Source organism: Apium graveolens, unplaced genomic scaffold, assembly GCF_009905375.1.
Source record: "Apium graveolens cultivar Ventura unplaced genomic scaffold, ASM990537v1 ctg4469, whole genome shotgun sequence".
In the NCBI taxonomy this organism is placed as follows: Eukaryota; Viridiplantae; Streptophyta; class Magnoliopsida; order Apiales; family Apiaceae; genus Apium; species Apium graveolens.
The window spans coordinates 22,444-37,494 of NW_027418553.1; the positions used below are offsets into that span (position 1 = coordinate 22,444).

The 15,051-nt window shown below is 33.7% G+C and overlaps 2 protein-coding genes across 2 annotated transcripts; one reads left to right on the forward strand and one right to left on the reverse strand.

Annotated features, from left to right (window-relative positions):
- The first annotated feature begins 2,146 nt into the window (after positions 1-2,146).
- Positions 2,147-4,143, forward strand: LOC141701912 (trimethyltridecatetraene synthase-like). The gene is made up of 2 exons (XM_074505534.1): positions 2,147-3,100; positions 3,212-4,143. The coding sequence occupies exons 1-2, from the start codon at positions 2,201-2,203 to the stop codon at positions 3,833-3,835; spliced, it is 1,524 nt and encodes a 507-aa protein (XP_074361635.1). The 5' UTR covers positions 2,147-2,200; the 3' UTR covers positions 3,836-4,143.
- A 23-nt stretch (positions 4,144-4,166) lies between these two features.
- Positions 4,167-6,396, reverse strand: LOC141701913 (serine/threonine-protein kinase RIPK-like). The gene is made up of 5 exons (XM_074505535.1): positions 5,974-6,396; positions 5,750-5,885; positions 5,459-5,595; positions 4,966-5,089; positions 4,167-4,846 (listed from the first exon to the last, which is right to left on the reverse strand). The coding sequence occupies exons 1-5, from the start codon at positions 6,364-6,366 to the stop codon at positions 4,284-4,286; spliced, it is 1,353 nt and encodes a 450-aa protein (XP_074361636.1). The 5' UTR covers positions 6,367-6,396; the 3' UTR covers positions 4,167-4,283.
- Between the last annotated feature and the right edge of the window lie 8,655 nt (positions 6,397-15,051).

The window sequence follows — 15,051 nt, forward strand, 5'->3', positions numbered from 1 at the left end:
TATAACCTGTTTATACATGGTTTTGTTGATAAGATCTTAACAAATGAAACCATGTATTGTATATCAAAACTACCAAGTATAATTGTCAAATCCATGGAAGCTATGGTACGGGAAATGGGAGCAAGCTCATACAGAATACAAGTTTTTGATGCATCAACTGATCTAGTTGGAAAACCCATAATAATATGTCAACTATTTAAATTGGGAAGGAATATGGCAGATATTGTGGGAGAAACCAAAAGCTTGAAATTGTCAAATCCCTGTTATATTAACAAATTTCATGAATGGTTATGTGAAAAATGAGCCATTGGACTAGCTACCCTCAGGTCCAAAATACAAGATATACTACGAGTTCGGAAAGTTATAATCATTTCCGAAAGCCATGGTGGAGATTTCACCGAAAGAATAATAACCTTATATTATGATAATATTATACAAAATTCAGGTACTATGGCATTAGAAATAATGCTTGATAAAATAGAAAACCTGAAATATAATCATGCAAAACATACTACTGAATATTATCAAAGAATAACAGGTCCTAGAAAGAGACCTATTATTAGTCTAAAAAATGATGATAAAGGGAATTCTGATCCCTTTGCATTGATACAAAAATGGTGTGATACACCAAAACACTGTAAATTGAATGGTGAAAACCAAAAAATATGAAAAGTTATATTACCAGGAGATAGAAGATTCCTTTCAACAACAAAAAGGCAAAATGACAAAAATGGAGAAAGAAGAAAAAGAAAAAGCAGAACTTCTTTGAATATGTCTGGCTAAACTTCTTCACTCTCTATAATCTCTACTAAGGATATATCATAATAATAGAAAAGATTATTTTATATGTATTATATACAATCAGGAGTGATTCAGAAAATACCTTGAAGAATAGCAATATGAAAGAGACCGTGTGAGAACTCCTGCATCCAGCCAAGAATATTCAAAGGAGCTTGGAGAGCGTTAAGGATAATAGGGCAAGGGTGAGTTGAGACTTCCGGTGACCAGAAAGCTATTGTAAGAGGTAAAAATTCTGATTTAAATCTTATTGTGTATGATAGCATTATAAAATAATGTTCTCTAAGATTGTGATGTTTAATTAGTATGAGGTTATAGGGATGATTTCATAAAAATGAATTCATTTTTGTCTACTGCTTACTACATGCATAAAATAACCATATTACTCGATTTGAATATGTATTTTAATGCGCTTTCCCTCTTTAGGGTTGTTAGATATATAAACAATCCAGGATAGAAAGAAAAAAGGAAAAGAGAAAGAAATAGAAACTCTTTAATGACTACATTGTAACTAATCATGCCTCTACAATGAACTAGGTGGGGCTTTATATAGAGCCCAATATTTATTCCACGAATGACTAAACTAACCTTCTATTTATTCCTCAATAAATCTGAGTGCCAGTGTGGCTGAACACTACATCAGAGGTATAAGCCCATCTGGATTCCGATTCAGGCCATGAGGTGCATTTGCGTGAATCGCGTGGAGAACTGTAAACACCAACGTGCCAAAAATGGCCCAGAAAGTGGAATATAATGTGGAACACCTGGGAAGCAAATAAAAGATCATCATTTCACCTTTTCAGTAGTGCCTAATGGATCATGAGTGCATGACTCATTATATCGTGGCCCAATCGATTCATAAGAGCAAACAATTCATAAATTTGTCAAAATTATTATAATTTTAGAATAATTTTAGATTTTGCAGGCTGAAACAGCCCTACCACTGACGCACTCAGCACTGAACAAGCACTTAACTAATCAACTACTCCACTAATCTATGCTCGAGCATCTTTTTCAAGCAAGTCTTCCCTCCAGCTTGATGGATCTTTGTTTGTTGGTTTCTGCATTAGCGCCAAACGGTCTAATTTCCAACAACCAAGTAGATGTATTCGAAAATATCTGATGTATAAGTGTGTCTGATCTAAGGCTTATTTATGCTTCTTATTCGAGTCAGCAATGGCATTATGATATAGATAAGATACCACTCTATCAGACGTTTCACGTTTCTTGACTGATATTGAGCTTTACTGGAACATTTTAAATACAGGGTCCGGTCCATGACAAACGTATGTTACAGCATTATATAATACAGTATGATATGTTACAAAATGTGCCTATAAATACCAATATGCGGGGGTAACTTATACCATATCATAACATCACACTTATTTTTGCTTCCGCAATGGATGTAATTATCTATGCAGCACTACTATTAGCAACATTATATTTTTTTCTCGTCCCAGCCTATTTGCGACGTTGCAAAATTAACCCGCCTCCAGGGCCTAAAGCATGGCCTATTATCGGAAACCTGAACCTCATTGGCCCCCTTCCCCATCGCTCGATTCACCAATTGTCCCAAAAATATGGTCCCGTAATGCAGGTCCGTTTTGGATCATTTCCTGTAGTTATAGGATCATCCGTTGAAATGGCCAAACTGTTTCTCACAAACATGGACGCCAATTTTAGTGGTCGCCCCAAAACCGCCTCAGGAAAACACACGACGTATAATTACTCTGATATCACTTGGTCACCTTATGGAGCATACTGGAGACAAGCAAGAAAATGGTGTGTAACAGAGCTGTTTAGTCGAAAAAGGATCCAGTCGTATGAGTACATCAGGAGAGAAGAAACTAAAGCTTTGTTAAAAGAACTTCATGTGGCCTCGGGGACTAATGTTGTAGTAAAAGATTATCTTGCTAAGCTCAGTTTAAACGTGATTAGTCGCATGGTGTTGGGAAAAAAGTATTCTGATGACGAGGAAGAGCAGAATGGGATTGTTAGTTCCAAGGAGTTTACGAGTATGATTGAGGAATTGTTTTATTTGAATGGAGTGCTTAACATTGGAGATTCAATTCCTTGGATTGATTTTTTGGATTTGCAAGGCTATGTTAAGAGGATGAAGAGTTTGAGCATCAAGTTCGATAGGTTCTTGGAGCATGTTCTTGATGAGCACAACGAAAGGAGAAAGAATGAGAAACGCGATTTTGTGGCTAAGGACATGGTGGATGTCTTGCTTCAGCTGGCTGATGACCCAAATTTGGAGGTTAAGATCCATAGGCATGGAGTCAAAGCATTTACGCAGGTACATCACACTTGAACAAATCATTTTCATTGCTTATAAGCATGTAGTTCAGACTTCAGTAACTACATTTTCATTGGTCTGGTCTAATGAAGAAAGCTACTTTTATATCAGGACCTCCTTGCTGGTGGAACTGAAAGCTCTGCAGTGACAGTGGAATGGGCGATTTCAGAACTTTTATGCAAGCCTAAAATCTTTGAAAAGGCAACAGAGGAACTCGACAGAGTTATTGGAAGAAATAGATGGGTAGAAGAAGATGACATGAAAGATCTTCCCTATATTCAAGCCATTGTTAAAGAGACTATGAGATTGCATCCTGTTGCACCACTGCTAGCGCCAAGAGAAGCTCGTGAAGACTGTAAAATAGGCGAATATGATATTGTTAAAGGCACCCGGATTCTAGTAAGTGTATGGACCATTGGAAGAGATCCTGCATTATGGGAAGAGCCAGATGAATTTGTTCCTGAAAGGTTTATTGGTAAGAACATTGATGTTATAGGAACTGATTTTGAACTGCTTCCATTTGGAGCTGGAAGAAGAATGTGCCCTGGATATGCTTTAGGATTAAAGGTCATTGAATCAAGCTTGGCAAATCTATTGCATGGATTCAATTGGAAATTGCCCGATTCATTGCAAAAAGATGACGTGAATATGGAGGAAATATTCGGGCTTTCAACCCCTAAAAAGATCCCACTTGTTATAGTTCCAGAGTCCAGACTTCATCCAGATCTTTATTAGAAGTTTCCATTTTCCTAGCTGCCTATGTCGTATTTTTTTCTACTGGCTTTCTGTCATTCAGTCGCGGATTTCAAGTTCTCCTCGTGTTGTCTGGCTGTATTACTAGAGGAATCCAAATGCTTGTCCCAGTTGTTGCTGTTCCAGATGCCAGACTTCATCCGGAGCCTTATTATTAGATTACTCGCCTTCCCTAGTTCACAAAATGTTCGATTTTCTTGCTAGTGTTTTGCTTATAAAGACAAAAATCTATCCTCGTTTTTCTGGTTGTTTCTTATGAGAGGAATCCAATTGCTGCTATTTGCTTGTTTGCATACTGTTTCAACAGTCAACAGTAAACATAACATGAAAAAACCACTTAACAATTGGAAGAATAAGCTACAAAATATATGTACACTTCAATAACAAATTTTCAGAGCTATCTCAAGGTAGTTCCTATGCATTCAATAGTTTATGAAACCTCTATTGGCAAATCATAACCAGTCTTTAAAGTTGTGTGCAGAACACTATCTGAATACACAGCTCCCCGAGACCTCGATGACCTGAGTACATAATTCTTCTGCACCTCATTAACCTCTTCCTCGCAATCATTTCCATCCTGTTTCTTTTCATCCTTGATATATTTTCCATCAGGATCTTGAATATTTTTTGTAGTACATTCCCCTAGTATTGGAACCGTGTATACAAACGCGTTAATTGGAATATCATCCAAGTCCAGTAGCGGCTCCAAAGTCATGACCACATCAACCATTGTTGGCCTGGTTTTAGAGTTGTGGCTCAGACAATGATAAGCCAGAGTAGCTAACTTTTTAGCCCCTTTCCTCGAGTATTCACCATCGAGTTTCGGGTCTATTATTCTGTCAAGCTTCTGAGAGTCCCGGAGAAGTGGCCTTAACCAACTCACCAGGTTCTTCTCTCGTGTGGGTCTACTTGTGTCCATGGCTTTTTTCCCAGTTAACAACTCCAACAAGACTACTCCAAAACAATATACATCGCTCTTCGTCGTGACATGGCCTGCAATTCAAGAGACTTATTAAATGCTAGCTGTGCTAATTAGTCCTGATAAGTACACACTTCTTTAATAAAGTGATGTGAATGTCTGAAGCTGATTGCTTAGAATAAAGGTTAATTACCAGTCATGATGTATTCTGGAGCAGCATAGCCTTCGGTGCCCATGATACGTGTTGTAACATGCGTGTTATCTCCTTGTGGACCGTCCAAAGCTAACCCGAAATCGGATAGTTTAGCACTGAAATCCTGTAAAATTGGTCAATGCGCATCAGCATCATCACTTCATGTAACGGCTTTTAAATGTGCAAGTTCGACAACCGCGTATACACAACAACTAAATAAGAAACGGTTCGTGGACACACAATAGAAAAACCCGTAAAGAAAATTGATGTATAATGGTGGACGTCTTAAGATTTCATGCATTCACCATACTACTACTACCATTACTGAATATCTGAACTAATCATCATTTTATGTTAGTTCTGTTAAGTAACCCGTTCATCTAAAACCTTAAGGTGGTAGAGAAAGACCCGAACAGGATCTTATACTCTTTAACAAGTTCATCAACATTATATGATAAAACGAAGTAAACCAGTGAAATCGATAGGGAAATACCGAGTCCAGCAGGATGTTGGAAGCTTTGAAATCTCTGTATATGACTGGTTGTTCTTCTCCGTGGAGAAAAGCAAGGCCTTTTGCAGCACCAACTGCAATCTTCAATCTCGTCAACCAGGGCAATGAAACAGAGTATCCTGCACCAATAATTAGCAACACAAATTTTAGCTCAATGAACTTCATTAGTAGCAGTTTGATCAGAACGTGTTAGAGAATGACCCTCTCCAGGATTTTATATTATTCTAACAGAAGATCTGTAACTTAATCATGCATTATGTTACATTGACTCACTTCCAAACAAATGGTTTTCGAGGTTGCCTTGTGGGATGTATTCGTAAACAAGAAGCCTATTTTCATCCTCGCAACAATAGCCTATCAACTTCACCAGATGTGGATGTGCTAATTGTCCAAGAAATATAACTTCAGCCTGCAACACATCACATTTAAACAACCTTAAGCAAAAAAGTCTTTCGAATGTCGAATAAGGCAGCAGCTAAAGAATGTAAAATGCTCACCAGCCATTCTCTGTGACCCTGTCTTGAATTCAAGTCCAGTAACTTCACAGCCACTGTCTGATGAGCTGCAACACCAGGACTAATCCGATCATCGATGACTCCCTTATAAACCGGTCCAAAACCGCCCTTCCCTATAAAATTACACGACGAGAAGTTGTTTGTGATCAATTTAAGCTCATCAACCGTAAAATTCTGAATGTTTTTCCATCCAATGAGTGAGCTAGGAAGGCCAGTTTTCGCGAAAAATGTCGATGGTTCACTTCTATTAATATCGAAAAGCGATAATCTTCTCGGAGAAATCTGCTTGCAGACTTTAACTTCAGGCTCAATTTGCTTATTTTGAGGCTTGAGACAACAAGGTGAGATAGATTTCAATATGATCTCGAAAAACATGTTTTGTTTAATAGTATCTTTTAAACTTAGTCAGTGAGAATCGCAGAAGTTTGGCGAAGAGAATGACTCTTATATATAAGCACTTAAAAAAGTAGTACTCCCTCCGTTCTTAAAAACGTTTTGTGTTGGACACGTTTGTCAATGCACATTTTTGATTGTTAATATCTTTAAATTCGTATTAATATTAAATATAAAAATTTTACTGTATTAAAGTACTGATAAATATGAATCCAACGAGATCACTCATGATTATGTTTGATATTATAGATTAGACGTAAATTAGTAGTCAATCGCTTACCGTGAACAGTACCGAAAGTCAAAAGAGAAAGAACAAAATAGGACGGAGGGAGTAATAATTAAAAAAAGTGATTAGTATGTATACCTACTTTGAATGCTTTCGCATTTAGATTGTATTGTTAGACTAACGAATACGAAGGAGTGAAGGAAGATTCGTTTCTTATTTGTGTAAAATAAAATGGATCAGGCCTTTAAATTGACTTTGAAAAAAACTGTTACTCCCTTTTGCAAATTCACACACGCATACAGTAGTTTATGTACACATAAAACTATAAAGGTTGTGGCTTATGGCAAATCTCTGTTCTAACAGTTAGATCTAAATTTTGGCATAAATTTATATATTAATACTTTTTTCTTATTGTTATTTTAATATGTTGATATTAATTCACATATCTATTAATTTAATTGGACGCAGAATTAATAAAATCATCTTAATTTCAAACTTAATAATTTTATTAAATTAGAAAAATATTACACTTAAACAAGAAAAGTGAAAAAAAATTAATATTATATTTAATTAATTAAAAGAAAAGTAACAAATATTAAACTACTACGAATTAGTATATTGCTCCCACAAATGCTCGATTAATGAATTTCCAAAAGTAATATGAACATCTTTATTTTTAATGTGTTATTAATTTAAATTAAAACAATTCATGGTGTTTAATATATTTTTTGTTAAATAACTTATATATATATATAATTGAAAATTAAAAAAAATAATTAAAAACTACTTAATATATAAATAATAACATTCAATTAACAAATTAACTTATATATAAAACATAAAAAGATAATATTTTATTATTAAAAAGATTTAACCAGGTGAATAGTGTCGGCCTAAATTTAGACCGGCACTGACCTAAATTGAAACGGGGATAAACTATTTTTGGATAGATTTGAACCGAAATCGATCTAAATTTAGGTTAATAAACCACTCTTGGAGATGACACTCCTGTACAACACAGGAGTATTACAGTTTCGAGTTCAAATTGGAGTTCAATGATAATGACATTTCTGATTAACAATTTAATAGCGACTACTAAACGTTTGCGAACCACTCCCACTTACCTAACTATATCTATTGACGTATTTGATCTTTTAAATTGCCATTCTTTTATACTTCTTGTTTTATTTCCGTTATCAAAGAGATGCGAGAACTCTTTTAAGAGAAATGCTAGAGTTCTCATAATCGTTTTCAAAATTATTTCCGAAAACTCAGTTACAAGAATATTATTAGCTACTATTTTTTAGTAAATGTGAGGCATCTCTCATGCATACACATGAGTTTCAATAAAAGCATAGCTAGCAATGCTATATCTTCAAAACAAGTCTCAATTTTTTTTCAAAATTACACGTGTCATTTTTACATTTATAAGATTCATATTAATATATGAAGGGTTCAATTATCTTACGAGTAAAAATATTCAAATATCACAATGACAAGTCATTATTCAAGAAATGTTCGAAAACAGTTTTTGAATAGCTAACATTTCTCCAATTTATCTAAGAACATATTCCCTCCGTCCCTTTCAATTGTTTACATTTTTTAGAGATTGTCCGACACGTATTTTAAAGTGCATATAAAGTATAGTTCTGTAATTTTTTTTTACAATTTTCTTTTTTATGAATAAAAATTAAAATATTCAATTTTTATTCAGAAAAAGAAAATTATAAAAATAAGTTACATAACTATACTTTTTATGCACCAAAAATGCGTGTCAGACACTTGCTCAAAAATGTAAACAATTAGAAGGGACCGGGGAGTATAATATTAACAATCAAGTATCTAGAAGCTGACTGCTCACGGGCTGAATATATATACTTCTCACTCCTTTAAATTTTTAAATATTTTAAATATTTGATGTTGAGACACTGTCCTGTTTCATTTGTCTATATTTAATTGTTGTTTAGTGAGTGCCTTGACTCTGTGTCTATACTTGTTATTTTTATATATGATTTGATTTGTGTTCAATTTTGAGTCAAGTTCTAGAAGCATAATAAAAAAAACAAAGAGTAAGTTCTGGGACGGCAAAGCTCCGGGTCAAGAATTGTCAGTAAAATACAGTAAATTATCATGTTAATCTGGTTTATTGGTTTTTAATCCATAACTAATGTAGTTTCTGGATTCCTAGTTTTCTCTAATCCTTGTATAAATATTAAAATATACTCCATAATTAGGAGAAAGTTTGAAAATGAAGGGCTGCTTCTAGAATTATACTGTGATCCTTGTAATGTTAGCTCAATCATTGATTACGCACTCAACTTACCCCTTATCGTTATTATTCTTTTACGTAAAATTCTCGATTAATGAATATTCGATAAATAAAGAAATCTATTAAATGAATAATTTTTTCGGATCTCAATATAATAGAAGTATTTTAATCTCGATAAATAAATAATCTCACTAAATGAATAAAATTTTCTGGTACCGAGCGTATTCATTTATCAAGGTTTAACTGTATTTGTTTTTTTTTAAAAAAATTAGGATGTTATATTCTTAAATCTTATATATTATATTTACTGCTCATATTATTTTTATGTAGAAGAACCGCAAATTTTTGGTGTATTAAAGATTTTTCAGAAGAACGGCAAATTTTTGGTATATTAAAGATTTTTTGTAAGTAATGGTTATGGAATCACTGATAAAAGAGACATTGAGGTCTACTGTATTTCTCTCGATTTATCTGCATGTTTTTTATACGGAATATATGATCCTAAATTTTCAACAATTTGAGGTAAAATTCACTGATAAAAATCTGTGAAATTGAGTTAAATTGACCGAAGTAATTTATCGCTATTTATGTCATTTATGGTGAGTTGGACAAATTTTGTTAGTCACCCTTGAACTTGAACTGTGCTCAGAGATTTTTTAGGAGAGAAGATCGGAGATGAGAGGAGAACAAAAGATAAATAGTAGGACAAAATAAATCAGTAGTTTGCTTCCCAGTTTGTGTAGAAAATGAAATAAAATAACCAAGAAAGATAAGATAATGTGAGAGGATTTTTCGAAATCTACCCATTTTTTAAAAGAAAGTTTTGTAGGAAAATTATAGAAAATTTTCCGATCATTTCCCTTCTTCCGTCAAAAAACTCGGGAGTACGCATAGAAAGAAATTTTTTAAAATTATCTTAACTTTTCTCTTCTCTCCATTTTCAAATTTTGGAGCACAACGTTAAGCATGTAGTTTTGTGGGGTTTTAACTGAAAAATAATTAAATTCTCTAATTTTGATTTTAAATTTTAATTACAGAGTTCCGTTGGTTACGATTTTATCTATTAACGGTGTCATTTTTTGGTTTGATGTTCTTGGCACGGCTTAAAGGTCGTAGCTTGATGATTATAATATGAGTTTTTTTACTTTTTTTTGTGGTTCAGTAATTAGATCTAGGGTTTTAGTTTAAAGTCTATATTTTTTTTACGAAAAGCAATTTCATTACTCATTCAAATCATCCAAAATACATGTCTTAACTTTAACCGGAACAGAACTCCAGTCAAAGATACGATCAGGGTACATATGAGACACCTGAGCTAGCTCATGTGCCGACATATTTGCAGATCGTTTGATAAAATACAATTCAACGTTGTTCAAATCACTAATCAACCTCCTGCATTCCTTGATCACCTTACCGAGCACTGACCTCATGGGAGTGGAGCTACGGATCAGTTGTATGACCACCAGACAATCGAATTCAATAGTAATTTGGTTCCATTGTTTGTCTTTTGCCCAACTCAGCGCTTCCTTGATGGCAATTGCTTCCACCATCGAAGGGTTCATGACTTCGTTGAACATTCTTGTCATAGTTTCCAGTAACCTACCATGATGATCACGAGTTATGATACCAATGCCAGAGCTTCCCAGCTCAGAAAAAATTGATGCATCCACAGTAATCTTCACTACATTCTGTATAGGTTTTGCTTAGTATAAAGCACCATCCCCTTTTGTTAATGGTTGGATTGGCGCCCTGAAGTTACTAGCCTGAGCTTCAGTCCACTGTGAGAGATACTCCCACGCTTTTGCAACAATTCTCATGGCTGACCACCTCTTCCCATTCCACAGCAGATCATTCCTAGCTCTCCAAATCGACCAGCATAGAATCATGACCTTAGCTTTTATATTGTTCGACATATCCACCATCATTTCTTTTAACCAAGTTAAGAAATCCACGTTTACCTGCGTGACAATGTTTATATCGAAAATATTTCAACACATGGCTGCTACTTCACATTGAACCAAAGCATGCATAATGTACTCAATGTCACAGCCACAAACAGGGCAAGTATTATTGATTTGAACATGCTTCGTCTGGAGCTGAATTTTATTTGGAAGACACGAGTTCACAGCTCTCCAAACAAGGTTGAAAGCCTTAGGAGGAGCCTTAATATTCCATACAGACTTCCAAAACTTGTGATGAGTATTATCAGTCCACAACCCTTTTTGACGTTGCAATAATTTATATGTCGTTCTGACTGAGTACTGGCCATAATTTTCAAATTTCCATAATAATATATCATCCTCCAGGTCTGACTCAACCATAGTATTAAGAATACGTTGTTGGTCTCTATCATTAAAAATGTTAGCAATGATCTCTATATCCCAGATTTTCGTACCTGTGTGAAATAATGAGTCAACACATTTATCAACTATAGAGAAAGGTTCAGTGATTACAAAAGGATGGACTGTGTCATTAAGCCAAGGTTGAGCCACAATGTTAATTTTCTTCCCCGTGTCAATACGCTTACAAGAACCTGAAGAGATGACCTGATTTGCTTCGAAAATGCTTCTCCAAATAAAATTTGGATTGCCCCTTAACCTAGCATCCATGAAATTCTTGTCTGCATAATACTTGGATTTATAAACTCGGGCAACTAAACTATTTGGGTATGTAATTAGGCGCCAACACTGCTTCCCCAGCATAGCCATATTAAAATCTCACAAGCACTTAAACCGAGACCTCTAGCATGTTTATGTCTTGACATTCGTTCCCATGACATCCAGCTAATTCGAGAATTAGATTTATTACTATAACTCTAGAAAAACTTTGACATTTCCTTTTCAACCTCGTTGATTAAAGTAGCTGGGAAGTTTAAAGTCTATATTAATAGTTAGGATCCTATTTTGTAGTTTTGAAGTTTTGATATTTTTTATTGGATCCCGATTATCTAATAATATATTTCATTGAAATCGATTGACAGTAGTGCCCCTCTACCTTATGATGCAATATTTCATAAATTTCGAATATTTTTTAAAAAATTATCTAATGTTCCACGGGGTTGTAAAGAGTCTTTAGAATAATTTTCCTAAACATGGAGAAATTATATTACTATTGTCATACCTTCGAGTTAGGTCTGTCAATAGATCAGATATCCGATCCGATCCGAGAGCCAATGGAGCGGATATAGATCACCTAAAATAAAATTCGATTCGAAAAAAATCCGATCTGAAAAAAATCCGATCCGATATACGTTGGATATGGATTTAGTAAGATATGTAACGTAAATAATTCGATCTGAATATATATATATATATATACACTCTATATATGGGTTTGGTTCTATTTAGTTACCTATTTAATTGGAGTCTTTGGAGTCCATATATGTTCTACAAGTAAAATATAGCTTAAATTGTTGCAAAACGTATTATTTTTTGAATGATATTCAACAAATATCACAATTTTATTGAAAATGTTACAGATCACATAGATTTTACAAGTAGAATATTGCAAAATATATTATTATAAATATATGAGATTTGTAAATACATGAGATTTGCATGAATGCTTAACTATACCCAGTTTATTAGTGTTAAGGTTTTAAGTTTTGGAGAAGTTAATAATCTTAGCCATTAGCCTAATAAGATTCTGATTGTGTTGCCACTGGATTCTCTTAAATGCTTAAGGAGTAGGGATTGTCCTCTGTCGAAAAATAAAGTAGATCAAGTTGGTTAATCTCCTTACCCTACAACCTATTGAATTTGAGTTGGTTAATCTCCTTACCCTACAACCTATTGAATTTGTGGAGTTTTTATGTACTGCTATGTTAAAATACTATGCCTATTTGCTAGTTTCCTCTTTGTTGTTATTTGATAGAGCTCCGTTGTTATTTAATGGAGCGGAGCTCCGATCCAAAAATCCGACGGATCGGGATATATATCATGTTTTAAAAGATCTGGCTATGATCTGATCTGAATCCGAATCCGATAAAAATAAATGGATCAGGATATAGATCTAGGGCGATCCGATCCAAATCCGATCTATTGATAGCCCTACTTCGAGGGGGATTGTTTCTTTCTATATAAATAGTCTTTTACGGTGAAAAAAATCAAATTAAAATCTGCTCAATTTTATTTCCGAGAAATTTGAGTTACTCCCGACCCGAATCTAATCAAGTTTAATTTCGAATTCAACTATAAATTACTCCCTCCGTCCCAACTATAATTAAGAAATATGTATAAAATAGTGAAAAAAAAGAAAGAAAAGTGGATGAAGTGATGGGATCAATTAATTTTTAATATATAAAAGGAAGATAGTGGAGTAAAAGTAGTATGAAAATGAAGGAGAGAGAAAATAGTGAGACTCATTAACTATTTTTGATAAGTTTTGAATTGTAAAAAATTGGATGGGACATCCCAAAATAAAAAAGTATAAAAAAATGATTAGGAGAAAGGGATTACTAACTTTTGTTGCAGTGATCGGTTCATTACGAGAGAAGATGTGCAGTTAAGTTTGTTTCCGGCAGACATTATAAGTACATATCGAGTACGGCACGCTAACCTAATGCAACGTTTGAAACTATCACTTCTCTCCTCTCCCCGACCGGGTCCTAATCTAATGATTTGAAAACTGAACTAACATGAAACAATTGTAAACAAGAACTTCAAGTAGGGCAATAAGGTATAGTATGGCATCGATGAAAATCTTTCCCAATTAAAATGAATTATCGCTAAATTTTACATATTTCCGGAATTTATAATAAAAAATTTACTAATTTTTGACTTGAAATCATGACGTGATAGATAATTTCTTAATAAAATTTTAAGTTTAGTCAAGATTTCAGCCTAAATTAGTCATCCCCACGTTAGCCCGAATATAGTGCACAATCTCAAGATTCAATCTTAAAAATGATTATATCAACTCTGCTTGACATTTAAATTTTGTTTTCTCATCAATTTTTTTTTTGTTAATCCAGTATTCGGGCCAACTTTCGTGCACCTTAACTAATCCGGGGGTGTGCTAGCATACTCGTATCCATCGAGCATGACAATCCACTTATTTTCGTGTCTCACAGAGGGTTCGAATTTGTGACCTTGAAGTGGTAAGCCCTAAAGTCACAATCTAAACCAATTAGAACACTCGTGATCTGGATAATTTATCATCAATTTTTTCTTACTCTCTTTTCATATATATATATATATATATATATATATATATATATGTTGAATATCCTAAATTACTCTATATATATATATATCTATGTTGAATATCCTAAATTACTCTATATAGTTCCATATCCCTGAAAAAAGAAAACCTATATAGTTCTATATTGGCACTCTCAATAATCAATACTAATCATGGAAAACATAGAATACAAGTATACAATCATAAATATTGACCCGAAGAAAATAAGGTTAATTAGCTAGGTAATTATAGAAATGTGCAAACCCTAATCAAAAGTCAAGTATGTAACCTAGCTAGTTTATAAGTTGCAAAGTCGAGGAAACAACCTAAAATGACAAGTTTATAAAGAGGTTAACAAACCCCAAATGTCGCATGTTCACCAAGATCCAGCCATAAAGTTCAGAAAAAACACCAACAATGAATTTCACGCCAGTAAGCATCATCATCATATATACATCTTTTCACATTTCTCACCAACATGGTATGCCATACTTATTTGATGTCATACTTGCATTTCATACCAGCAGTTATTAGATGCAAGACCAGCATTTAATTAGTTATTCTGTTCACTTACAAAGTTTATTTTTATTTTAAGTGCATGAGCATTCAAATATTTACCAAGTACTCCCTCAGTTTTCAAATATATGACTTATGATTTTTGGACACATGTTCAGAAGATTTGACCATATAATTAAAATAATTTTTTTTGAATAAAAATTTTGATCTCATTTTAATTCAAAAAAAATAATTTATTAAAAAATAATAATTTTAGTTATGTGGTCAAACCTCCTAAATTTGTGTGACAAAAAGTCAAACGTCGTATATTAAAAAACAGAGGGAATAGTTTTTTTGGATATAAATAGTCATACAATTACTATCTACAAACAACCAAGTTCTACATCGACGAGAAACAAACCTAGACTGAAGTCTCGGCTAAAGTGATAATTTTACTAGGATTTTTTTATAAAATCACAATTTTCAGTTAAAGAAT

What these genes read in the sequence shown, in the direction of transcription:
- LOC141701913 (XM_074505535.1), bottom strand. Translation starts at nt 6,366, where the DNA reads ATGTTTTTCGAGATCATATTGAAATCTATCTCACCTTGTTGTCTCAAG. An exon ending in CGAAAACCATTTGTTTGGAA is followed by an intron (nt 5,596 to 5,749) that starts GTGAGTCAATGT and finishes TTATTGGTGCAG; the next exon opens with GATACTCTGTTTCATTGCCC. An exon ending in TCCAGAATACATCATGACTG is followed by an intron (nt 4,847 to 4,965) that starts GTAATTAACCTT and finishes CTTGAATTGCAG; the next exon opens with GCCATGTCACGACGAAGAGC.
- LOC141701912 (XM_074505534.1), top strand. Translation starts at nt 2,201, where the DNA reads ATGGATGTAATTATCTATGCAGCACTACTATTAGCAACATTATATTTT. An exon ending in GAGTCAAAGCATTTACGCAG is followed by an intron (nt 3,101 to 3,211) that starts GTACATCACACT and finishes CTTTTATATCAG; the next exon opens with GACCTCCTTGCTGGTGGAAC.